General features: G+C 61.1%; 3 protein-coding genes across 26 annotated transcripts in view; 2 read left to right on the top strand and 1 right to left on the bottom strand.

The window, feature by feature from the left end:
* LOC127032759 (HLA class II histocompatibility antigen, DR alpha chain-like) overlaps nt 1-24699 on the top strand; it is a 414007-nt gene that overhangs the window by 221545 nt on the left and 167763 nt on the right. For 2 of the 8 annotated variants that reach the window (XR_007768907.1, XR_007768905.1), the window contains exon 7: nt 23598-23678. The exons of the other annotated variants lie outside the window; for them this stretch is intronic. The gene's annotated coding sequence lies outside the window, so the exon portion shown is untranslated. The remainder of the gene's footprint in view (nt 1-23597; nt 23679-24699) is intronic. 8 annotated transcript variants of the gene reach the window in all.
* Nucleotides 1-24699, bottom strand: part of LOC127032762 (DLA class II histocompatibility antigen, DR-1 beta chain-like) — a 287605-nt gene that overhangs the window by 100514 nt on the left and 162392 nt on the right. For 5 of the 17 annotated variants that reach the window (XM_050920322.1, XM_050920310.1, XM_050920317.1 and 2 more), the window contains exon 5: nt 11127-11150. The exons of 5 other annotated variants lie outside the window; for them this stretch is intronic. In XM_050920322.1, coding sequence (XP_050776279.1) covers nt 11127-11150 — 24 coding nt within the window. Of the gene's footprint in view, nt 1-10374; nt 10760-11126; nt 11151-24699 lie in introns of those variants that run through there. 7 more of the 17 variants (XM_050920326.1, XM_050920319.1, XM_050920324.1 and 4 more) reach the window with 2 other exon arrangements.
* The window catches only part of LOC127032760 (HLA class II histocompatibility antigen, DR alpha chain-like), a 172300-nt gene continuing 167763 nt past the window's right edge, over nt 20163-24699 (top strand). Inside the window, exon 1 of the mRNA XM_050920303.1 lies at nt 20163-20288. Within this exon, the coding sequence (XP_050776260.1) occupies nt 20207-20288 (82 nt within the window). The 5' untranslated portion in view covers nt 20163-20206. The remainder of the gene's footprint in view (nt 20289-24699) is intronic.

Here is a 24699-nt window from a genome sequence, read left to right on the forward strand (position 1 = left end):
GGGAGATGGGGCAGTGCTAGGGGCCTGGCTGCAGGGAGCATGGTGGGGGCAGCAGGGTGCTCTGCCCAGGCAGTCAGGGCTCCTCATTGCCCCAGGGCAGCGCTAGGGGCTGGGCTGCAGGGGGCAGGGCAGCAGGGGGCTCTCCCCGGGCAGTCAAGGCTCCCCATTGCCCCAGGGCGGCGCTAGGAGCTGGGCTGCAGGGAGCGAGGTGGGGGCAGCCAGGGGCTCTCTCTGGGCAGTCAGGGCTCCCCATTGCCCCAGGGCGGTGCTAGGGGCTGGGCTGCAGGGGGTGAGGGCAGCAGTGGGCTCTCCCTGGGCAGTCAGGGCTCCCCACTGCCCCAGGGCGGCACTAGGGGCTGGGCTGCAGGGGGTGGGGGCAGCAGTGGGCTCTCCCTGGGCAGTCAGGGCTCCCCATTGCCCCAGGGCGGTACTAGCGGCTGGGCTGCAGGGGCTGGGGTGAGGGCAGCAGTGGGCTCTCCCTGGGCAGTCAGGGCTCCCCATTGCCCCAGGGCAGTGCTAGGAGCTGGGTTGCAGGGAGCAGGGCGGGGGCAGCGGGGAGCTCTCTCTGGGCAATCAGGACTCCCCATTGCCCCAGGGCAGCGCTAGGGGCTGGGCTGCAGGGGGCAGGGCAGCAGGGGGCACTGTCCCCGGGCAGTCAGGGCTCCCCATTGCCCCAGGGAGGCGCTAGGAGCTGGGCTGCAGGGAGCGAGGTGAGGGCAGCCAGGGGCTCTCTCCGGGCAGTCAGGGCTCCCCATTGCCCCAGGGCGGTGCTAGGGGCTGGGCTGCAGGGAGCATGGTGGGGGCAGCAGGGTGCTCTGCCCAGGCAGTCAGGGCTCCCCATTGCCACAGGGCGGTGCTAGGGGCTGGGCTGCAGGGGGTGCAGCAGGGGGCTCTGCCCTGGCAGTCAGGGCTCCCCACTGCCCCAGGGCGGCACTAGGGGCTGGGCTGCAGGGGGTGGGGGCAGCAGTGGGCTCTCCCTGGGCAGTCAGGGCTCCCCATTGCCCCAGGGTGGCGCTAGGAGCTGGGCTGCAGGGGGGGCAGCAGTGGGCTCTGCCTGGGCAGTCAGGGCTCCCCATTGCCCCAGAGCGGTGCTAGGGGCTGGGCTGCAGGGGGCGGGGTGGGGGGATGTGACGAAGTGGGGGATTTTCTTTTCGTGGTTTTCCAGTGGGTTGCATGCAGAGGGGCTGGGACTCAGTGTCCCCGGGTGTTACTGGTTTAAAGAGGGGAGGGGAGAGGGAGTTTGTTGGGACACAGGACTGGAGAGGGAACTCGGGACCCTGGCCAACGGCCTGGAGGATGGTGACCCCAGCAACTGGTGACCTGGTGATTCGAGGACCCAGCTCAGGTGTGGCCAGGGCCGGCGCTACCATTTAGGCAGCCTAGGGAATCGCCTAGGGCGCCAGAATAAATGGTGGGCGCCGTTTTGCCGGGGGGGGCGGCAGGTGGCTCCGGTGGAGCTGCCACAGTGATGCCTGTGGAGGGTCCGCTGGTCCCGTGGCTCTGGTGTACCTCCCGCAGGCACGACTGCGGCAGCTCCACCGGAACCGCGGGACCAGCGCGCGGGGCGCCGAAATTGCCGTCCGCCTAGGGCGCTCAAACCCCTAGCGCCGGTCCTGGGCATGGCAGCCGGTTCTGGCCAGGGGAAGGACAATTGGCCGCAGGAAGAGGACCCGGGGACCTGACCAGCTGGTTCCAGCTAGAGGGGTCAGCGGGGGGCTGAGAGGAGAGGAGACCCAGGCCTTCCATTTACGACCCTGTTTCCCTGGAGAGAAGCCAATGGACAGAGGGGGCTCGGGGCCGGGGATATCAGAGGCCCAGCTGGGAAGCAGTGGGGCTCTGGGCTGGAGAGGGGGAGCAGGCAGAGCCCACCTGGCTGCAGGGGGACTGGGATGTGCTGGGCTGAGGGAGGCCAGGCCTGAGGCTGGAGAGTTTCCTGTGCTGGGTTCAACTCTCAATAAACCCTCCTGTGTTACGCTGGCTGAGAGTCGCTCCGGGCTAGAGAACAGGGCGAGGGGGGTTTAAATTAATTCTATTATTTAAGGTGTGGAGACACACAGGGGTCTGCGTCCTGCCGCGGAGTTTGAATCCCACACGAGCCCAGCGCTCCAGCGATGCTGCCCATCCTGCAGCAGGGGACTGGAGGGGGATCCAGTTGATTTTCTCAGATCGCCAGACACACGTTTCATGTGGCGACTGTCTTGGCTTTTCGGGGTTTGACAGGCAGCGGGTGTCCCCGGTGCTGAGCCGGCGGCCAGTGTAATGTTTGTAAGTAATGTTGGAAGTTGTGTTGTAATAGATCAGCTAGAATTTTGCTGCTTTTGGGGGTTGTTATTTTTGGTGTCCTGCCCCCTTGGCTCCCCCCAACCCCGCTCAGCCTCGCCCTGCTTGGGGCTTTTTCTGTTGCTCTGTTTTCCTTCACCTCCCATGAAAATACGGGCCAGGAACAAACCCACCGTGCAGATCCGTGGCCCACTGCAAGGCCGGCCTGTGGCCTGCGGTCTGCACCAGCCGCTGGCAGCTGGATTTTATCCCGGAGCCCACCCCCATTCACCGCCCAGTGTGTCATGCAGCCAGTTACACGGGGGTGGGGGGCGAGTGCTTTGCCCCCGTTTTGTGCCAGCCAATCTGGTGCAGAGCTGGTACGCTGAGGCCGGCTCTGGTCCCGCGACGCTGAGCAATGAACCCCAAAGGGCTGCTGGGCTGCGCGGGGGCTGGAGCTGACTTAGAGGAGGCCGGAGGAGCTCGGCTGCCAGGGGCTACCATCGCTCTGTAGCCAAAGGGTGTAAAAGCCTGGCGGGGGGACGAGCTGCTGCAGTTACAGGCCAAGGCCCGAGAACCAGTGGCGGACCTGGTCAGGAGCAGGCTGAGGCCGGCACGTAGCCCGTTTCCAGCCCCCAGCGGAGGGAGAGGCTGGCGCAGCTGCCCGCCGGCGCAAAGCGGGAAAGAGACATTCCTGAGTGTGGAGCCAGAGCCAGACACATCTGCGGGCGGGATGCTCCTGTCGCGGGCCTGGCACAGGGATCTGGGAGACCCCGTCCTGCCGGGTGTCAGGGACAGGTGGAAATGGCCACGTGAGGGTGAATCGGGCCCAGCTACTCAGCGGTGTAAATCATCAATGCCCCCCCCCCCCGCCCGACGGCAATGCTGGTTTGCACCCGGGGAGGAGCTGCCCCAGAGGGATTCACCCTCAGCCTGGCACCCAGAGGGGCCCTGGTGCTATGTCAGATGGGTGCGAGGCCCAGGCATGGCCGCTGGGTATGGCAGAGCCAGGCAGCTGCAGCAGGACCCTGGTAATCCCCTGGGGGGCGCGCAGGGGTGTGCAGGCTGGGGGTGGGGCGCAGCTGCCTGGGTGGGTCAATCTGCCTGTGCTCCCCTGGAATACACACACACACACACACACACACACACACCTCTCTGGTGTGGTCAGGCCCCAGGTTGTGGGGGATACGCCCGGCCGTGTCTGTGTCCCGGCAGCGGGAGGAGCTGGACCGAAGTCTCAGACTGGCAGGGGAGGGGGATGCACGCAGGTCAGTAAGGGGCTAGAGGCCCCGATCCTGTGAACGTGCCGAGCGACGAGCTGGTGAGCGACCCCCTTGAGTTTGTGAGATGTTGCGTGTGCTGACGTGCTCTGCTGGTTTGGGGGCAAACTGAGCCTCCCTCCCCATGCTGCGTCCCCCTCACACACACACGCACACGTCACAGAGTGTGGGGGAGTCAGGCCCTGCACCCCAACTTCCTGCGATTCCCCGGGACTCTCAGCCAGCCGGTAACACAGAAGGTTTATTAGCCGAGAGGAACACAGGCCCAGGCAGGGTTTGTAGGTAGAAGCAGGACCCCTCAGCCAGGTCCCTCTGGGGGGCAGGGAGCTTAGACCCCAGACTTGGGGTTCCTGCCTCTTCCCAGCCAGCCCAAAACTGAAACTAAAACCCCTCCAGCTGGCTCCCCCCACTCCTCTCCTTTGTCCAGTTTCCCAGGCAGAGGGGTCACCTGGCCCCACCCGCCTTCTGGGCTCTCCTGTTACAGGCTCAGGTACCGTCCCTCAGGGAAAGTCTCCCATCCGTCCCAGTACAACTCTCCTGCAACATTACCGGGTCAATACTCCCCACGGCATCGCGGGGGTCAGCGCTGCCTGGAGGGGACAGCACCGCCCACGGTGCCCCCCACACTGCTCATTTGCTCTTACAGGTCTCCCATCCGGCTGAGGGGGCCCCTTCTCTTTACCTAAGAGCTCTGGGGGGGGGGTGACCACTCCCCCCATCCCACTTCCTGGCTCAGGTACCGTCCCCCACCTAAAGGCATCCCCTGTTCTCCCACCCCCCATGCAGACAGTCCCAGGTCAACCCACCCCGTTCCCTACTGCGTCACATCACCCCAGCAAGGTCCCCCCAGCTGGGCCCTGGCTGCCCCTTCGCCATGAGCCTTGGTGCTCCCCCAGCTCTCCAGCGCTGCCCCTTCCCCAGAGGCGGGCAGGGGGCACAGGGGCTCCCTGGAAGAGAGGGGCCGGCTGGCCGAGGAGCTGGGCTCAGAGGGCTCCAGGCAGGCGCCCGGCGCTGGTTGCTGTAGCAGCCCGGGGGGCGGGGAGGATTTTTAAGAGGTGTGAAATGTGACTGTTGATGGTCTGTGTGTTGGGGGGTTTCAGGCCAGGGGATCCCTGGAATCGCAGGAGCCAGGGCTCGGGGGGTGCAGTCCCGGGCCTCTGAAATGTCCCCCGGGTTCTGCTCAGCCAGCCTGGCCTCCTGCGTAACTCGGCCCCAGGGATTTCAGCCGGGATCCCTGTGTCCGGCCTCGTGAGGAGCTTGTCCTGACTGGCTGTATGTCCGCCCGGCTACGCCCCAGGCTGGGCCCCCCAGACTGGCCTGAGATCGGGCGTCCAGCCCCCCTCCTGCATCCTGCTGTGGGACGGGTGTGCGGCACAGCCCAGAGCCGGGCGTTTGGCCTGTCTCCTGCCGGCATTTGCAGGGATCTGGCTTTGGGGAGGAGGTGTCAGTGGGGTGCCCCTGGAGTCCTGGGGGGAGCCCAGGGGCAGAGGAGGTACCATTGTCACCATCTCAGGCTGGGCCTTTGCAGGAGGGAGACGCCGCTACCCGACTGAAAGACCCTGGCGCTCCAGACACTGCCCTCGCTGCCACCTGCAAGGAGTCTGGCCCCCCGTCCCCCTGCCAGCCCATACCCACTGCTTCTCGGCCCGGCTCCATCCCCTGCCTTGAACTGGGAGTGGGGGCATGTCCCGAGGTGACTTATGGCCCCTCTATCTCCAGAGGCCTGACCCAGGATGCCCTGAGGAGCCCCGATGTCTGGGGAGCAAGCCCATAGTGCAGCGTAACGGCCCAGCCCCTCGAACGGGCACTGCTGGCCCCCATCGCTAGGCGCTGCTGGAGTCTCAGCCAGCTCTGTGGTGCCAGGAGAGCCCCGGCTGGCATCCCCCCATCCACAGCCCAGTGAGGGGATTGCAGGGGGACAGGACAGGGGGATTCGGGGCTGGTTGGTCCCCATGGGGCAGGGGAGGGTTCCCCACACTGAGATGGAGGCAGTCCCAGAGCCAGACGGGAGCTGGTAAATCTCTGGAGACCCCCTGCCCTGGGTCTGACCAATCACCTGGGGAGAATGTCGTCCCCCCACATCCCACCCTGTAGCCGTTCTGATCCCATGCTATGACTTGGTGTCGTGCCATCAGTCAGTGCCGCGTGACCCAGCTGAGTACCTGGCCCTCCATACCCAGGCCCTACAGCTGCCTGGCACTGCCCTGGGACCCGGCCTGCCCCCTGCTCAACTCGGCCCCACCAGAGCTCCCCCCCCCCATGGGCCCAGGGAACCCTGCCCTCTGTTACAGGTGTGGAGGTTGGGGAGTAGGGCTGTGTTTTCCCCTGCGCCCCACCCCCATGTGTCTCCTCCCTTGCAAATGCCCAGCTATCAAGACAAGGGTTCTATCCAGTGAGGAGGAGGAAACAGTAACGGGAGACTTGGAAAGAACAGAGATGCTTAATGACTTCTTTGTTTCGGTCTTCACTGAGAAGTCTGAAGGAATGTCTAATATGGTGAATGCTTACGGGAAGAGGGTAGGTGTAGAAGATAAAATAAAAAAAGAGCAAGTAAAAAATCACTTAGAAAATTTAGATGCCTGCAAGTGACCAGGGCCTGATGAAATGCATCCTAGAATACTCAAGGAGTTAATAGAGGAGGTATCTGAGCCTCTAGCTATTATCTTTGGGAAATCATGGGAGACGGGGGAGATTCCAGAAGACTGGAAGGGGGCAAATATAGTGCTCATCTATAAAAAGGGAAATAAAAACAACCCAGGAAACTACAGACCAGTCAGTTTAACTTCTGTGCCAGGGAAGATAATGGAGCAAGTAATTAAAGAAATCATCTGCAAACACTTGGAAGGTGGTAAGGTGATAGGGAATAGCCAGCATGGGTTTGTAAAGAACAAATCGTTTCAAACTAATCTGATAGCATTCTTTGATAGGATAGAATCCTGTGGCACCTTATAGACTAACAGACATTTTGGAGCATGAGCTTTGGTGGGTGAATACCCACTTCCTCAGATGCATGTAATGGAAATTTTCAGGGGCAGGTATATATATGCTAGCAAGCAAGCTAGAGATAACGAGGTCAGTTCAATCAGGGAGGATGAGGCCCTGTTCTAGCAGTTGAGGTGTGAAAACCAAGAGAGGAGAAACTGGTTCTGTAATTGGCAAGCCATTCACAGTCTTTGTTCAATCCTGTCAAATTTGCAGATGAACTGAAGCTCAGCAGTTTCTCTTTGAAGTCTGGTCCTTTGAAGTTTTTTTGCTGCAGGATGGCCACCTTAAGGTCTGCTATAGTGTGGCCAGGGAGGCTGAAGTGTTCTCCTACAGGTTTTTGTATATTGCCATTCCTAATGTCTGATTTGTGTCCATTTATCCTTTTCCGTAGAGACTGTCCAGTTTGGCCGATGTACATAGCAGAGGGGCATTGCTGGCATATGATGGCGTATATTACATTGGTGGACGTGCAGATGAATGAACCGGTGATGGTGTGGCTGATCTGGTTAGGTCCTGTGATGGTGTCGCTGGTGTAGATATGTGGGCAGAGTTGGCATCGAGGTTTGTTGCATGGATTGGTTCCTGAGCTAGAGTTATTATGGTGTGGTGTGCAGTTACTGGTGAGAATATGTTTCAGGTTGGCAGGTTGTCTGTGGGCAAGGACTGGCCTGCCACCCAAGGCCTGTGAAAGTGTGGGATCATTGTCCAGGATGGGTTGTAGATCCCTGATGATGCGTTGGAGGGGTTTTAGCTAGGGGCTGTATGTGATGGCCAGTGGAGTCCTGTTGGTTTCTTTCTTGGGTTTGTCTTGCAGTAAGAGGCTTCTGGGTACATGTCTGGCTCTGTTGATCTGTTTCCTTATTTCCTCGTGCGGGTATTGTAGTTTTGAGAATGCTTGGTGGAGATTTTGCAGGTGTTGGTCTCTGTCTGAGGGGTTAGAGCAGATGCGGTTGTACCTCAGTGCTTGGCTGTAGACAATGGATCGTGTGATGTGCCCGGGATGGAAGCAGGAGGCATGAAGGTAGGCATAGCGGTCGGTAGGTTTTCGATATAGGGTGGTGTTAATGTGACCATCACTTATTTGCACCGTGGTGTCAAGAAAGTGGACCTCCCATGTAGATTGGTCCAGGCTGAGGTTGATGGTGGGGTGGAAGCTGTTGAAATCGTGGTGCCACAGGATTCTTTGCTGCTTTTACAGATCCAGACTAACACGGCTACCCCTCTGATATTTGATAGGATAACGAGCCTTGTGGATAAGGGAGAAGCGGTGGATGTGATATACCTAGACTTTAGTAAGGCATTTGATACGGTCTCGCATGATATGCTTATAGATAAACTAGGAAAGTACAATTTAGATGGCGCTACTATAAGGTGGGTGCATAACTGGCTGGATAACCGTACTCAGAGAGTTGTTATTAATGGCTCCCAATCCTGCTGGAAAGGTATAACAAGTGGGGTTCCGCAGGGGTCTGTTTTGGGACCGGCTCTGTTCAATATCTTCATCAACGATTTAGATGTTGGCATAGAAAGTATGCTTATTAAGTTTGCAGACGATACCAAACTGGGAGGGATTGCAACTGCTTTGGAGGACAGGGTCAAAATTCAAAATGATCTGGACAAATTGGAGAAATGGTCTGAGGTAAACAGGATGAAGTTCAATAAAGGTAAATGCAAAGTGCTCCACTTAGGAAGGAACAATCAGTTTCACACATACAGAATGGGAAGAGACTGTCTAGGAAGGAGTATGGCCGAAAGAGATCTAGGGGTCATAGTGGACCACAAGCTTAATATGAGTCAACAGTGTGATACTGTTGCAAAAAAAGCAAACCTGATTCTGGGATGCATTAACAGGTGTGTTGTAAATGTAAGCAGAGTCAGGATAAGCTCTACCCTGACATCTGGTGGAAAGAATTTCAGAGAGTGTATTTGCGTAGGCACGCCCACCCTATCCCAGGCTGCCGAGCTGTGGGACTGCTTGGTGACAAATGACTCACCCTCAGTTGGGTGGTACTTGCTAGACAAGGGACATGGGTTCCAATTCCCAGTGAATGGAGAGAGGCTGGGGACAGGTATTTGTGCCTGGTGGTGCAGTCTCCTTGTGGAGCCAGAAGCACCAGTTCCACCCCCTCCTCTCTCCATTGTGGAATGTCAGAGTTGATTTTTTTATTCCCTCAAGAGTCTAGATACAGGTTGCTGTGGCATCACCGGGCGCTGGGTAGAGTCGGGGTGGGAGGGTCGGGGAGCAGGGTGTGCTGGATGCTGCTGGGGCTGGGGCTGGAGGGGCTCAGAACCATCCCGAGGGGAAAGTGAAACCAGGGTGAGGGGAAAGCAGGTGTCAGTCTGTCCCTCTGTCCACCCACAAGCAGACGGAGTGTTAACCCTTTCTGGGTCGCGGGGACGGGGAAATGTCTCCACTGGACTGTGGGCAACTGCACGGGGACTTTCACGCTGACACCGGACTGACGGCCCTGTACTGCAAAGGCTCCATGTCCCGGCCCCGGCCCCCTAAGCCAGCCAGTCCCCTGCCCTGAGGCTGGATCAGAGCCCCCAGCCCCCAAAGGGCAGAGGCCCCGTGTCCCATCCCTGACCCCCTGAGCCAGACAGTCCCTCCCTCCCCCGGCCCTTCAGTGCAGCCCCATCCACTTGCCCACAGTGTCAGGAAGGTGAATAGCCGGGGGGTGAGGGGGCAGGAGCAGGGACGGGATGGTACGTGTGGGGTGCTGAAGAGAGGAGACTCCAGGGCGGGGGGCCTTGGCCAGCAGTAGGAGCAGCAGGCCAGGCTCTGAGTGACTCACACAGATTCACGCCCTCGTCCTGTGTCCCCTCCCGCGGGAACAGCCCATGGGAGCAGCTGACAGGGACGTCCCCACGGCCTGGTCTCCCCGCTCTCTGGGACGTTCCCCCACCAGGATCTCAGAGGTCATTCCACCCGATAGCACTGGGGCCAATTCCCCCCCTAGAAATGCAGCCACCTCTGGGGTGGGGCCTGGCAGCTGGGGAACAGCACATGGCACTTTGGGACAGGAAGTGATGGGGACACCAGTACCCAATGGGAGCAGTGGGGGGATGGGCCAGGGGAGCGTTAATGGCCACAGTGGGGCAGCCCTGGAGCAGAGTGGCAGCAATAGAGCAGGCTGGGCTGGGGGGAGGGGGAATGTGAGCACCCAGCCCACATATCGCCCCAGAGTTGTGGGGTCCCCCGTAGCTGGGACCCCACAGTCAACCCCCCAAGCGGGATGTGGGACTCTGACTGGGATAGGGCTCTGGTGTCACTGCTGAGTCTCTGGGCCCTGGGGGGACAGGGCTTTGACTCCCTGGGGGGTTTGGACCCCTGGATAACAACTGCCCTGCCCCATCCGTGAGGTTCTCCCATAGCCCAGCTCACTGACAACCCCCTCCAGCCCAGCCCTGCCCCATCGCTGCCCCTCAGGACGGGGTGTCCATGCTGCTGGGCTGGGGATGGAAGCATCTCCCCCTCTGCAGCTGCCTCTCCCCTGGGAAAGGGGCTTGGGGGCCCCCTCCCCACGGCCTCCTCCCTGCTGCCCCCACCCCTGGGGAAGGAACCAGTCTGCACTGGGACTGGGAACCCACAGCCCCCCCCCAGGAGCCCCCCCCACCCGCAGAGCCCCCCTCTGGGGTACTGCCCCCTCCCTCCAGTCAGATCCGGCCCTGCCCAGCACAGCCCTGATCCCTCCAGCCGCTGAATGGCCCCAGGGTGTGTCTGGGGAGTCCCCTCCCCCAGGGCAGCTGCTCTGTGCCCTGAGTCCCCTCCTCCCAGCCAGAGCCCAGAGCCCCCAGCCCTGTTCCGGCCCTGTGGGAGCAATGAGCATGGAGCCAGGGGGAGGAGAGGGGGGGCTGGGAATGGTTTATTAGGGTGCAGCAGTTCTAACACTACCCGGCCTCAGTCCGGCTTCCCCCCAGGCTGTGGAGCAGCATCCCCCAAAGGTTCCCCAAGGGCTGTGGGATCAGCGAGAGTGGGCGTGGGGCTGGGCTGGGGCAGGGAAAGGGTTAACGCAGGAGAGGTCGCCCCAGGGCCCTGCAGGGACTGAGGGGCAGGGACGGGTCCCCGGGGGGGCAGCGCGGGCTGGAGCCAGGCAGAGCGCAGGGGGCAGGCGGGGACAGGAAGGGACCGGCCCCAGGTTCTGCATTCTCCGGGCTGGGCAAGGTGCTGGGAGAGACGGACGGAAACTCCTGCTGGCCGGGGGATCCGATGCCCAGGATCTAACTCAGGAGCCCTGCAGGGAGAGGGGAGAGAAATCAGCCCCTGGCCGTGGGGCTAGCGGGACGGACGGGGGATTTTCTTTGCCAGGCCCCAGGGTGCCCCAGTGACTCTGCCTGGCAGCCGCAGGGCTGGGCGATGCTCGGCAGGACCCAGGACCCTCTGCCCCCGGGAGCAGCTCAGGGATCGGCCTGAATGGGGACCGAGGGAGCCGCAGACTCCTCCTCCACGGTGCCAACGCCCCAGTGCCCAGCTCCCCAGGGGCTGAGCCGGGAGGGTGTCATGGGCCAAGGGGCAGAAGCAGCTGCCCCATGGGTGCCCCAGGCAGCCTGTGCTCAGTGTAGGGGGAGGTGGGTTTAATGGGGGAGGGGGATTGAAATTACCTGCAGGTTGGGGAACGGGGCGCCCTGAAAAACAAAGGGAAACATGGTCAGAGCCCTGGGAGGGGGGAGCCGGTTCCTGGGGATCAGAGCTCCAGCCCCTGCCCCAGAGCATGGAACGTCCCTCACTAGGAACCAGGCCCCCCTCCGGCCCCCAGATCTGGGGTTACACCCTGTCCCCCCAGTTATTACTGTAAATCCCTGACCCAGAGTCCCGGGGGGCGGGGGCGGAGGCTCGGCGGGGCAGACTCCCTCCTTGGCTAGTGTTGGCGGGTTCCCCTGAGCCCTCCCCAGCTCCCCAGCCACACCCTGGTGCCCCGCTCCCACCCGGAGCCATTCACCTTTCTTATTCTTCAGGTAGATGAGGAGTCCGGGCGCCAGGAAGATCAGCCCCAGCACGAAGCCCCTGACCCCCGTCAGCATTTTGCTCCTGGCGGAGTCAGACTGCGCCTCTGAAACAGCGACATGGAACGGGCCGGGTCAGAGCCAGGGGCCTCCGGGCCAGGCTCCCGTCCATGCCAGTGACCGGCGCCGACTGGGGCAGAGCCAGGGGTCTCTAGGCCGGGCTCCCGTCCGCGCCAGTGACTGGCACCGACCGGGGCAGAGCCAGGGGCCTCCGGGCCAGGTTCCCGTCCGCGCCAGTGACCAGCGCTGGCCGGGTCAGAGCCAGGGGCCTCCGGGCCAGGTTCCCGTCCGTGCCAGTGACCAGCGCTGGCCGGGTCAGAGCCAGGGGCCTCCAGGCCAGGCTCCCGTCCGTGCCAGTGACCGGCGCCAGCCGGGTCAGAGCCAGGGGCATCCGGCCGGGCTCCCATCCGCGTAAAGCTGAAATTGCGCATGTTAAATGCGCATAAGATGCGACAGACCTGTACTGCTGAAACCATTGAATCTCTGCTGCAAGAGGAAATCATTCGTGCGTGTACTTCTACGTGCAATTCTCCAGTTTGACAAAAACCAGATGGATCACGGCATCTCAGTACTGATTATCAAAAATTAAATGAAGTGTCTCCAGCTGTTGCAGCTGTTGTAACCAAAATGCCTAATCTAATTAATCTGTAAATCTCAAAGCAAAATGGTTTTTTACCGTTGGAACCTGTTGGGTTTGAATATAACGATAAGCTTTAGATAATGAGTTCAGCACTTCTGGAAGAGTGCTCCCAGCGTGGACATGATCAGTACTTTACCAAGAACCGAAATTCTCACGAGCGTTGACGTGTAAGAAAGACAGCAGCAAATGAATTCCATGATACTGAACAGTCAGCAAACCCCACCGCAACCCACTGCAGGAGCAACTAACGCAGCACCCTGGATTTCAACTCCTCACACGGAGTATAAAAACCAGGAATTGAAATTAACCAAACTTATCAATAAATACTTCAAAGTGCTCAGAGCAGGAAAATGGAGCTTCCTACGGAAAACTCCAGCAGGAACCACTCCCGTATCTTGATGGTCAATCCATGAGAGGGCACCAGACAAACACCATCTCTAGGAGGATGTGACTAGTACATGGTACTAGGTGTAGGTGTAACTAGTATGTGGTAGGTTTCAGAGTAGCAGCCGTGTTAGTCTGTATCCGCAAAAAGAACAGGAGTCCTTGTGGCTTTTTTGTAAGTATAGGTTCCTGGGTTAACGTTTATGTTGTACGGTGTGCAGTTGCTGTCTGTAAGCGAGGACTGGCCTGTCTCCCAAGATCTGTGAGAGTGAGGGATCGTCAAGTATGGCTAGTGACCGCTATACTTACCTACATGCCTCCAGCTTCCATCCAGGACACACCACACGATCCATTGTCTACAGCCAAGCTCTAAGATACAACCACATTTGCTCCAGCCCCTCAGACAGAGACAAACACCTACAAGATCTCTATCAAGTGTTCTTACAACTACAGTAACCACCTGCTGAAGTGAAAAAACAGATTGATAGAGCCTGAAGAGTACCCAGAAGTCACCTACTACAGGACAGGCCCAACAAAGAAAGTAACAGAATGCCACTAGCCGTCACCTTCAGCCCCCAACTGAACCCTCTCCAGTGCGTCATCAAGGATCTACAACCTATCCTGAAAGATGATCCCTCACTCTCACAGACCTTGGGAGACAGGCCAGTTCTCGCTTATAGACAGCACGCCCAGCCTGAAGAAAATACTCACCAGCAACCGCACACCATACAACATAAACACTAACCCAGGAACCTATCCTTGCAACAAAGCCCGATGCCAGCTCTGTCCACATATCTATTCAAGTGACACCATCATAGTACCTAATCACATCAGCCACACTATCGGGCTCATTCACCTGCACATCTACCAACGTGATATATGCCATCATGTGCCAGCAATGCCCCTCTGCCATGTACATTGGCCAAACTGGACAGTCTCTACGCAAAAGAATAAATGGACACAAATCTGACATCAGGAATCATAACATTGAAAAACCAGTGGGAGAACACTTCAACCTCTCTAACCACTCACTAACAGACTTGAAGGTGGCAATTTTGCAACAAAAAAACTTCAAAAACAGACTCCAAAGAGAGACTGCTGAACTCAAATTAATATGCAAATTAGATACAATTAATTCAGGCCTAAACAGAGACTGGGAATGGCTGGGTCATTACACTAATTGAATCTATTTCCCTATGTTAAGTTCTCCTCACACCTTCTATGGGTCATCTCAATTATCACTTCAAAAGTTGTTTTTTTTTCTCCTGCTGAGGATAGCTCATCTCAGTTGATTAGACTCTTCCTGTTGGTATGCATACTTCCACCTTTTCATGTTCTCTGTATGTATAAATATCTCCTGTCTGTGTGTTCCGTTCTGTGCATCCGAAGAAGTGAGCTGTAGCTCACGAAAGCTTATGCTGAAATAAATTTGTTAGTCTCTAAGGTGCCATAAGTACACCCGTTGTTAGTACGTGGTACTTATCTTTAGGGGTTGTATGTGCTGTGACATTTAAAACTTTGTTGGTAACCCTAATAAAACTGCTAAAATAACATGCATCGGATGAAGTGGGTATTCACCCACGAAAGCTCATGCTCCAAAACCTCTGTTAGTCTATAAAGTACCACAGGACTCTTTGCTGCTAAAATAGAGACGCTCGTGTACGTGTTAGGTGGCTATGGTCCCATGGGCTCTAAATCCAGAACAAATAGAGATAACGTTGTTGAACTTGAGGCTGTGGCCCAGAGCTGAACCCACTGAAACATAATTAATATGAAATAAAATAAAAGGCTACACTAGACAGCGCTTTGAAGTCTTGGCTTGGGCTGGTATTTGTGGGGGCTGGGTGACCCAGCACTCTTACCCCAGTGCACGGCGAGGGGGCCCTGCAGGCTGATGTGCTCCACCTGGCAGGTGTAGACGTCCCCGCGCTGGGGGCTCATCTCCAGCATCACCAGGATCTGGAAGGTCCAGTCTCCGTTTTGGAGCAGCTCCGTGGACACCACCCCGGCCGTCTGCTCCTGCCCGTTCTTCAGCCACTTGATCTCGATCCCCGAGGGGTAAAACCCTGTCATGGAGCAAACCAGCAGGTGGGAGTGGGGCTGGGACCCTGATTTCGTGGGGGAAACTTTCACCTTGGGCTGAACTGGGATGAGAGAGAGAGAGAGAGAGCGCTGGGGAAGGATCCAGAGATGGAGCGGGGCTCAGAGAGAACAGGTGCCCCCTCAGGGAAATATTCACCCCCCCATATGCCCAGCACCTGCCAAGGGTGATGCTCCCCAGGGTGTGTGGAGTCCAATCCCCCCAAACACACACACGGCGCCTTTCCAGGACAGGGCATCCGACTCCCGATACACCTGGCAGCTGCCTGGGGCAGGGCACCCTGGATGTGTGGGTCCCGTTCCCCTGTACATGTTGAGGACAGACAGGGCTCCCCATGGTGTGTGGGGTCTGATTCCCTGGCCACCTCGTTCCCCCCTCACTGCCCCGGGGTGGGGCTGGTTCTCTCCTGCCCCTCGCTGCCCTGGGCAGGCTCTGGCAGAAAGGGGCTGAGGGGAGTCACGTCCTGTCACCCCCATGGGGACAGAGCCAGGGACCGTCTGACTCTCGGGGTGCAGGGAGACGGGGTCTCAGTCCAGGCACCAGGGGCTGCCCCTAACCCCTAGCCAGGGAACCCCGAGGGGGGAGGGATGGGGTTCGGGAGACAGGAAAGTTCTGCCCCATTGCCTGGCCCCCGCAGCTCAGGAAGGGGGGTAGGAGCCACAGCAGCCACCTGCCCCGGGGGGTCTGAGTGGGGGGGGGGCGCTGGGGGCTGAACCCCTCAGGGGGGTGGGTGGCTGGAAGGGGGAGGGGTCAGCTACTCCCCGAGACTGACCCGGGTGGAGCTCTGCGCTGTGCCAACAGAGGGCGCCGCAGGCAGACCCGGGGACGGCGGGGGGGGAAGAGGGGAGATTCCCCCCCGTTACCCCGCCCCAGCGCCTGCTGCTCCCACCCATAGCACGAGACGTTCTGTTACCCGCCAGCCCAGCTGACGGACCGGGCCCATAGAGAGGGGGAGCGTGGCTTGCTGCGGCCCCGCCCCCTCGGAGCCCCGCCCCCGCTCCTGGCCCCGCCCCCGCTTACCTGTGCGGCCGACCACCTTCCCCGCTTGCGCTGCCCCATAGTTGTGCCGGCAGAACGTGTCCACATCAGCCCGCCTGTCCGGCAGTGCCTCGGGCCGGCTGTTCCAGCACTCGGCGTCGGGCTGCCCCGTGTCTCCCGCCCTCACCCGCCCGCACCTGTCCTGGCCCCCCGCGCTCACCTCTCCGCTCGATGCTGAAAGGCGCGGCCACCCCGGAGTTGTGCCGGCAGAATGTGTCCACCGCAGCCCGCTCATCCGCCAGGATCGCCGGGTCCTTGTTCCAGTGCTCGGCCTGGGGCCGCCTCAGCTCCGTGTCCGCCACGAACACCCCCAGGTCGCTGTCGAAGTGCGCGAACTGCTGCCGGTTGTAGATGTAGCGCTCCAGGAACCGGACCCGCTCGGTGCCGTTGGTGAACAGACAGTCAGACTTCGCCTGATACACGAACCGCCCTGCGGGGCAAGGGGACGGGCTGGGCTCAGGGACCCGCCGCCTACCCCGGGGGATCAGAGCTCAGCAGGGGGGAAACAGCCAGACCTTCCAGATCCCCCCCTGCCCCAAACCCCTCCCGCACCCAGGGGAGCCCGGCAGGCGGGCAAGGACAGTCACACCGAGCCCAGACGGCGGGGGGCGGGGGGGGGGAGACAGGGGAAGACAGGATGGGGCTCTCTGGGGTCTGACCCCCCCGGATACACCCAGCACCGCCCAGGACGGGGCTCGCTGGGGTCTGACCCCCCGCAGATACACCTAGCACCGCCCAGGACGGGCTCTCTGGGGTCTGACCCCCCCGGATACACCCAGCACCGCCCAGGACGGGGCTCGCTGGGGTCTGACCCCCCCCAGATACACCCAGCACCGCCCAGGATGAGGCTCCCTGGCGCGCTGGGGCCTCCACTCACCTAGGGGCTCCGTGCTATGAGCCAGGTGGGTTCTCAGCACCACCAGTGTCAGTAGCAGAGCCCCAGCCCAGCAACTCCCAGCCCCCAGGATCCGACCCGCCCCCATCGCTGCTCAGGAGGGAGAGACCTGGAAACTCATCGGGACCCCCCAGACTGAGACCTTCTCTGCCCGGCTCCAAGCACCAGCCCCGGGACGCTGCCCACGGCCCCGGGGATTGGGCACCCCCAGCCCAGGGGCCAGGCAGCATTGGGTCTGGGCAGCATCATTAGTCGCCAGGCAGAGCCGGCCCCAGCAGGGCTCGGTTCCCTACTTCTCCCTCGTATGGGGCAGAGCAGGGCCTGGGGTCGGGTTGCAGGACTCGCCCGGTGCCTGCCATGGCCCTGGGGCAGCTGGCAAGCGAGGCCAGCCCAGGGACCAGCCCCCACCAGAGCAGGGCCCCCAGCAACGGGCCTGGGACCCTCCATCCCCTTCCCCTGGTACCTCGACCCTCTGCTCCCAGCTGGGGCAGGCCGGGTGTGTGTGTGTGTGTGGGTTGCTGGTTTGTTGGGGGTAAATTTAGTCCCAGGGGAAGGTTTGGGGCTGGTCCCACAGGCAGAAGTTCTGAGCTTCCCCTCCCCCACCCCCCCAGGCCTGAGCCCTGCCCCCCAGGCACCCCACCAAAGCGGGGGCTCAGTCTCCGTGGGTCAGGTACAGCTCGGCCTCCCAGCTGCTCCCACCATCGATCTCCCTAAGGGGCTTCTCTGGCTCCCCAGTCTCTGAGCCCCTCCCCCTCTCTGCTGCATTCACCCCCCACCCCGTGGGGCAGGGCAGGGCTGGGTCAGTGTCCCCATGGCCCAGCTGGGGATGGAGGCCTGGAGAAGTCAGTGACTGGTGCAGGGTCACACACGGTCTGTGGCAGGGCCGGGAATGACCCCAGGGCTCCTGGGTCCCAGGTCAGCTATGGTGACCAGACAGCAATTGTGTGAACAATTGGGACAGAAGGGGTGTGTGTGTGTGTGTGTGTGTGTGTGTGTGTGGTGTAATAGATAAGGAAAAGATCCAAAAATCGGGACAGTCCCTGTAAAATGGAGACATCTGGTCACCTTAAGGCCAGCGCCCCAACTTCTGGGCCGGCCCCTCTAGCGATCAGCCCCTCCTGCCGGGTGCAGTGTGGACATCCAGCGCGTTAGCTGGGGCGGGGGGCAAGTTGGTGCCATGTGGGGTGGGGAGGGTTTAGGCAGGGGACAGGAACCAACACGCCACACATAGGGCCCAGTGTCCCAATCTGCCATGGATGATCCCCGAAAACCTGTCTGTGGCTTGGTCTACTCTTTACAGAGCTCTGTGGGTCAGGGATGTGACCCCTCCGCCCCAGTGCAAAGCTGGGTTGCCAAGCCCCCCCATGTGCACACAGTCACTCTGCAGAACATGGCATGTGTGGACCGGGCGAGTGCCCTTACAGGGAGGTGCTGTTCTCATATTGGGGATAACACACACACCCCTGTGTGATGCAGTAGGGACTGTCTGTGTGGGGAGTGGGAGAGCAGGGAAGGACTTTAGGGGATGGACGATACCGGAGCCTGTAACCTGAGCTAGGTAAGGGAGGGGAAAGGTCAACACCTTTGCCCGGGAAGGGGACAAAGGAAGGGAGTGGCAGGAGGGAAGCAGTTTGAGTTTGGGCTTGGGGCTGTGTGGGCGGAATTCAGGGGATCCTAGCTAGGATCCAAGCACCCTGAAAGCCCAGAAGGACTCGGTGGAGGGGTCCTGACTGTGCCTGCAGCTCTGCTGTAACCTGTGTTCCTGTTGTCCAATAAACCGTCTGTTTTACTGGCTGGCTGAGAGTCACTGTGGGTCCCAGGAAGAGGGGTGCAGGGCTGGACTCCCCACACTCCGTGACACCCTGTGCGGCAGTGCTGTGTCCACACTGGCAGTGGCTCTGGAATAATTTTTACAGCAGGAGTGCTGAATCATAGACTCATAGACTTAAAGGTCAGAAGAGACCATTATGATCATCTAGTCTGACCACCTGCACAAAGCAGGCCACAGACACTCACCCATCCACTCCTGTAACAAACCCCTAACCTATGTCTGAGTTATTGAAATCCTCAAATCGTGGTTTGAAGACCTCAAGCTGCAGAGAATCCTCCAGCAAGTGACCCGTGCCCCACACTGCAGAGGAAGGCGAACCCCCCCGAGGGCTTCTGCCAATCTGCCCTGGAGGAAAATTCCTTCCTGACCCCAAATATGGCGATCGGCTAAACCCTGAACAGTCAGTGGCCCCCAAACTTTTTACCTCACACCCCCTTACCCTGTCCATGCCCCCTGTGATGAAGTGGGGGATTTTCTTGTTTTTCCTTTTTTCCCCACTGGGTTGCATGCCGAGGGAGTGGGACTCAGTGTCCCCAGGTCATACTGATTTAACAAGGGGAGGGGAGGGGGAGTTTGTTGGGACACAGGACTGGACAGGGAACTCGAGAGCCCGGCCGATGGCCTGGAGGATGGAGACCCCAGCGACTGGAGACCCAGCTCAGGAGTCACAGCCGGCTCCAGCCAGAGGGAGGCTGAGAGGAGAGGAGACCCAGGCCTTCCATTTATGACCCTGTTTCCCTGGAGAGAAGCCAATGGACAGAGGGGCTCAGGGCCGTGGATATCGGAGGCCCAGCTGGGAAGCAGGGGGCTCTGGGCTGGAGACGGGGAGCAGGCAGAGCCCACCTGGATGCCGGGGGACTGGGATGTGCTGGGCTGAGGGAGGCCAGGCCTGAGGCCCTGAGAGTTTCCTGTGCTGGGTTCAACCCTCAATAAACCTTCCTGTTTTACGCTGGCTGAGAGTCACTCTGGGCCAGAGAACAGGGCGGGGGGGAGGCATCATCCCCTTCAGGGAGTAAAGGCCTGGGGGGTCCAGAGCGCGTGGACTTCCCGAGGGTCCCATGGCACAGACAGACGTGCTGAGGCTCAGAGAGGTGCAGCTCCAGGAGGTGGAGGGGCCTGATCCCGAGAGAGAGTGGACCCCCGAGAAGGGCTGTCGCACTGAAAGGGGCACCCCCCACGGGCCGCACGGGGCCAAGAGTGGGCACGACCTGTGAGACCCCCTCTCCCCAGACCTGGGGCCAGGATTGGGCCGTGGCTCAGAGGGAGGGGGGGCGTAGACAGGGGTAAGGGGACTGAAGCTGGGACCAAAGCTGGGGGTAGGAGCAGAGTCCCTAGTGTGGGACTGGTGGCCAGGACCCATGGAAAAATTGGGGGTGCTGCAGCACCACCTGGACCTCTAGTTCCCATGCTTATGCACACTAGGGACAAACCCTCCTTGGTGGTGCCACATGCACACTGGGACCAAACCCCTCCTGGCAGCCCTGTTCCCATACTGGGATGAGCGGAGCCGCCCCTCTCCAGGCCCCGCTGGGCAGCCCAGCCCTGAGAGCCGGCGCCTGGCCCGGAAATTCTCCACCTCCTCTCCGGGAGGCTCGGTGCTGCTGCTCTGCCCAGTAACAGCCTGGTCGGCGTGGGGATTTCTGCCATTGGATGGGGGCCCCTGGGCTGGGCTCCCCTCGCCAATGCCGGGCGCTGCCCCCCAGCCTTGCCCCCCTCAGGGTGTGACATGTGCCCCCCCGGCCCCCTAGTGCTGCCGGCCCCGCGCCCAGCCCAGTGCCGGGGAGAGGAGATGGGTGCAGGATGGGGCGTCCCCATGGCCCAGCTGGCCCTGCTCACCCTGCTGGCCCTGCCAGGCGCCGGGGCAGTGACAGGTACGGGCGGGGCGGGGGCTGGGACACCTGGGGCTTCACCCCCATAGCGCCTGGCTCCCGCCCCCAGGAAAGAGACAATAGGGGCTGATGGGCCACTGGGGTGAGCTGGATTGGGGTGGAGGCTGCAGGGGGGAGGGTCTCACCCTTGTAGCAGGGAGGATGGAGGGGAGGCTGGTGTGGGGGCAGCAGAGGGATCGCAGGGAAGTCTCTGTGGTTTGGGTATGACACTGCCCTGCCCTAGGGGTGCAGCCCCCTCCCCCACAGGGACTCAGGGGCTGATCCCCCCCAGGGGGGCATCAGGCACAGGGGAGATGGGGGAACATTCCCCAAAGAGCCACGGCAGGGCCAGATCCTGCTGAGCAGTGAGTGTGTCTGTGCAGAGCAGGGAGCCCCTAGCCCCTCTCCCCAGCCTGGCCACATTGTCCCCCTTCCCCCCAGGGCTCAGACCCATGGGATGGCGGGCTCTGTGGGGCAGACTCTCCTTGGCTGGTGGTGGCAGGTTCCCTCCTTTGCAGTCACTCGATGAGATCCTGCCGGGCAAGCTGGGGTCAGCGAACGACTCCCTAAAATGCAGGTGCTCAACTCCCTTGGGCCCTGGGGACTCCCAGCCTCAGCCCCCAGCCAGACCCCTCCCCCCCGGAGTGTGTCTGACCCCCAGCGCTGCTTTAATGTCTCTAGCCAGGGGGTTCCAGGGTCTCCCAGTGACCGGCCCTGGGGGGTGAGTGTCAGGGGCTAGGAACTGAAATTGCCCCAAGAACCAGGTCATGGCAACACTAGGACACAGAATGAGACACTGATACAGGGAACCAGGCCCACACACAGACTCTGCAGCTGCAGCTCCCAACTCCCTCCAGGAGCACATTTGACAGGGGTTATGTCCCCCTTCACAACCTAAGTGGGTAGAGGCCTAGCCAGCACTTGGATGGGAGACCTGTAGTGAACAAATTAGCCCGGGAGGGAGCACAGTAGTATGGGGCGCTGTCCCCTTCCAGGCAGCGCTGACCCCAATGCCCCAGCATGATGCCAGGGGTCCCTGTGCTTCTGCGGCTGCTTTCCCCGCATGCCAGTGAGTCCTAGTGTGAATGTCACGGCCGGGGGGGTGCTGTGGCCTTAGGAGAAGTGCTGAGAGACCCTGTCCCAGGGGGGCCGGTGCTGACACCCGTCTCCCCACAGCGGAGAACATGCTCTCCCAGGTGGGGTTCTACCAGCGCGCAGACCCAACCCAGCAGGAGGGCGGGGAGTACATGTTCGAGTTCGACCAGGACGAGATCTTCCACGTGGACCTGGAGAGGAAGGAGACCGTCTGGCGCCTGCCCGAATTCAGCAAGTTTGCCAGCTTCGAGGCGCAGGCGCCCTGGGCATCATGGCTGTGCTGAAGAACAGCCTGGATATCATGATCCAGAACTCCAACCACACAAAGGCCCAGAATGGTACGGCACAGGGGGGCCCTTCTCTGCCAGGCATCCCTTCCTGGGATCCCTCCCCACCTGGCTCACCCATGGACCCTCCTCCCCCCCCCACGCCCATGCAGGCCCAGTACCAGCCCCCACCAGAGCCTGAGAGCTCTCAGCCCCTGGAGGGCTCCGCGGAGCCAGCCAGCCGGGCCAGGGCTCTGCAGGGCAGGTGGCCCGGGGCAGTTCACACCCTCCAGGCTGGGGGCCCAGGGCAGCTCCTTTGCCGAGGGCTGTTCGTGGCCCTGCCCAGTGCCAGGCCCTGCCCCTGAGGGATTCTCTCCCCTGCCCCATGAGCCATCAGTGCATGGAGCTGGGACGGCCCCAGTGACACCCCCACCTGGGGAGAGATGCCTGAGCACCAGGGACTGGCTGGCTCAGGGGGACAGGGAATAGGACACGGGGCCTGTCCCCTCTGGGGGGCGCTGGCTCCGATCCGGCCCCAGGGCAGGGACTGGCTGGCTCAGGGCCAGGCAATGGGACCCACTGATCCCTGTCTCCCCAGTGCCCCCTGAGGTGACCGTGTTCCCCGAAGACCCCGTGGAGCTGGGCGAGCCCAACGTCCTGATCTGCTTCGTGGACAAGTTCTCCCCACCGGTGCTCAGCGTGACGTGGCTGAAGAATGGGCAGAAGGTGACGGGGGGCGTCTCCGAGACCGACTTCTACCCTCGCCAGGACAACTCCTTCCGCAAGTTCTCCTATCTGCCCTTCCTCCCCAGCCAGGGCGACTTCTACGACTGCCGGGTGGAGCACGGGGGGCTGCCCGAGCCCTTCACGAAGCACTGGAGTGAGGCCGGGAATCCCACTGGGCATAGGGCTGGGAGCCAGGACTCCTGGGTTCTATCCTAGCTCTGGGAGGGGAGTGGGGGCTGGTGGGTAGCGCGGGGGGGGCTGGGAACCAGGACGCCTGGGTTCTATCTCAAGTCTGGGAGGGAGGGTCAGGAACAGCCCCCCTCACTCCATGCCCTGTCCCTCTCTCCAGAAGCCCAGGTGCCCACCCCCATCCCTGAGACCACAGAGACCCTGGTGTGCGCCTTGGGCCTGGCTGTGGGCATCGTCGGCATCATCGCAGGCACCATCCTCATCATCAAGGGCATGAAGATGAACGCCGCCCGCAACCCGCGGGGCCCCTTGTGAGTAGCTGCTGCCCGGGGAGGGGACACACTGCACCCACAGCCCCTGGGCCACCCAGCACCCCCTAGGGAGACCTACACACCCACTGTGCCCCCCCAGCCAGCCACAGCCCCTCCCACACCCAGCACCCCCTGGAGACACCCAGCACCCCTTGGGGAAATCCCCCCCTCCTGCTGTGCTCCTCTCTGCCACCCACACCCTCTGGGCCCACCCAGCACCCACTGGGAGCTCCCCCCAACCCCTGTATCACCCTCGCCAGCCACAGCCCCTGGACTCATCCAGCACCCCCCGTGTCAATGGGAGAGTCCCTGGGGCATGGCCCTGATCCCTGCCAGCTTCGTGTCGGGGCCCAGGGCTCCTGGTAACTGACCTTCTTTGCCTTTCAGATAAACGCAGGGAGGAGCCAGGTTCCCTGTATCTGCCTGGTGCCTTCGTGGGACCCACTCGCACCACCACCCACTGTCCCTACTCTGCGCCCATTGGTGCCAGCTGCTGTACCCAGACCCCGGCCCCGTAACCGCGCTGAGCCAATAGGCTAGAGACTCACCAGCGAGCCAGCCCCTTGGGCTCCCTCCCTTCTCCGCACTCCTGTGCTGGGCTTGTGGGGGGGCACCTAACCAGGGATAGGGCTGCTGCCAGTGGGGCTGGGAATGGGGGTCGCCCCTCGTCAGGGAGCAGCAGGGCCCACAGGGCTGATCCAAACCCCATTACCATCATGGGGAAGGTTTCTCTTGACTCCAGTGGGTGCTGGATTGGGCCCCAAGCCCGGCCCCTATTGGCCAGAGGCTGCTGTCAGTCACCCCAGGTAAAGCCCCTCCATCCATTACCCAGCAGGATTTGGGCCAGATTCAGCCATTCCTGGTCAATAGGGTCCCTGTGGGGCAGGATCAGGCCCATGGCTGGGGGTGGGGCAGCCCCATGGCTGGGGGTGGGGTCCAGCCCGTGTGCCGCTCCCCCGGGGTCCAGCCCTGCTGAGCCCAGCACCCAGCACAGGGTCTGTGTGGGAAGGGCCCAGTCCCTGTACAGCCCCCGCCCTGTGCCCTGGGTGTGTCCACAGCCCTGAGCCCCTGATCTCGCTCTGCAGCTTTGCTAACAGCAATAAAGTGGGTTTTTTGGAGACTTTTTTTATCATTATTTAAAAATCTCTGATCAATCTGTGACATACACAACAGCACATCCACCGTCTGGGGCACTGGGTTACACCAGGAGTTAAGGGAGTTTGGTAGAAGGGTTAAGGAAGGAGCCAGGACTCCTAGGTTCTCTCCCAGCTCTGGGAGGGGAGTGGGGGGCTAATGGTTAGAACAGGCGGGGCTGGGAGCCAGGACTCTTGGGTTCTGTTCCCATTGCTGACACTGACTTGCTGCAAGCTGTGAGGCTTCCTGTGCCTCAGTTTCTCCATGTCTGAAATATGGCCAGTCTCCCCCTGGGTTGGTGGGGGAGGCTTTGGGGCTGAGGGATGGTCCATGGAGCACTTTGAGCTCGTCCTGTGGCCAGGAGCCCTGGGTTCATGGGCCAGGCTCCCCCGGGACTGAACCCCGCAGGGCGAGTGGCTGCAGAGAGACACTGGCCTGTCTGGGGGCTGCGGTGACGTCCCCCAGGCTGGGGTCACTGTGACGTGAAGGGCAGATCCCCCTGCCCCCCCCCGAACATGGCACTGAGCCCCCAGCCCAGCTTCCTCGCACCCCTCCCCTGGCATGTGCTGGGAGACCCACCCCACTCCACCCCACACCACACCCAGCTCCCACCAGCAGCGATTGGCTGCTCCAACCCGCCAATAACACCACCAACCAACCAAGCTCTCCCATTGGCTGCTGGAGCCTTGGATC

This window comes from Gopherus flavomarginatus, chromosome 12 (genome assembly GCF_025201925.1).
Source record: "Gopherus flavomarginatus isolate rGopFla2 chromosome 12, rGopFla2.mat.asm, whole genome shotgun sequence".
NCBI lineage: Eukaryota > Metazoa > Chordata > Testudines > Testudinidae > Gopherus > Gopherus flavomarginatus.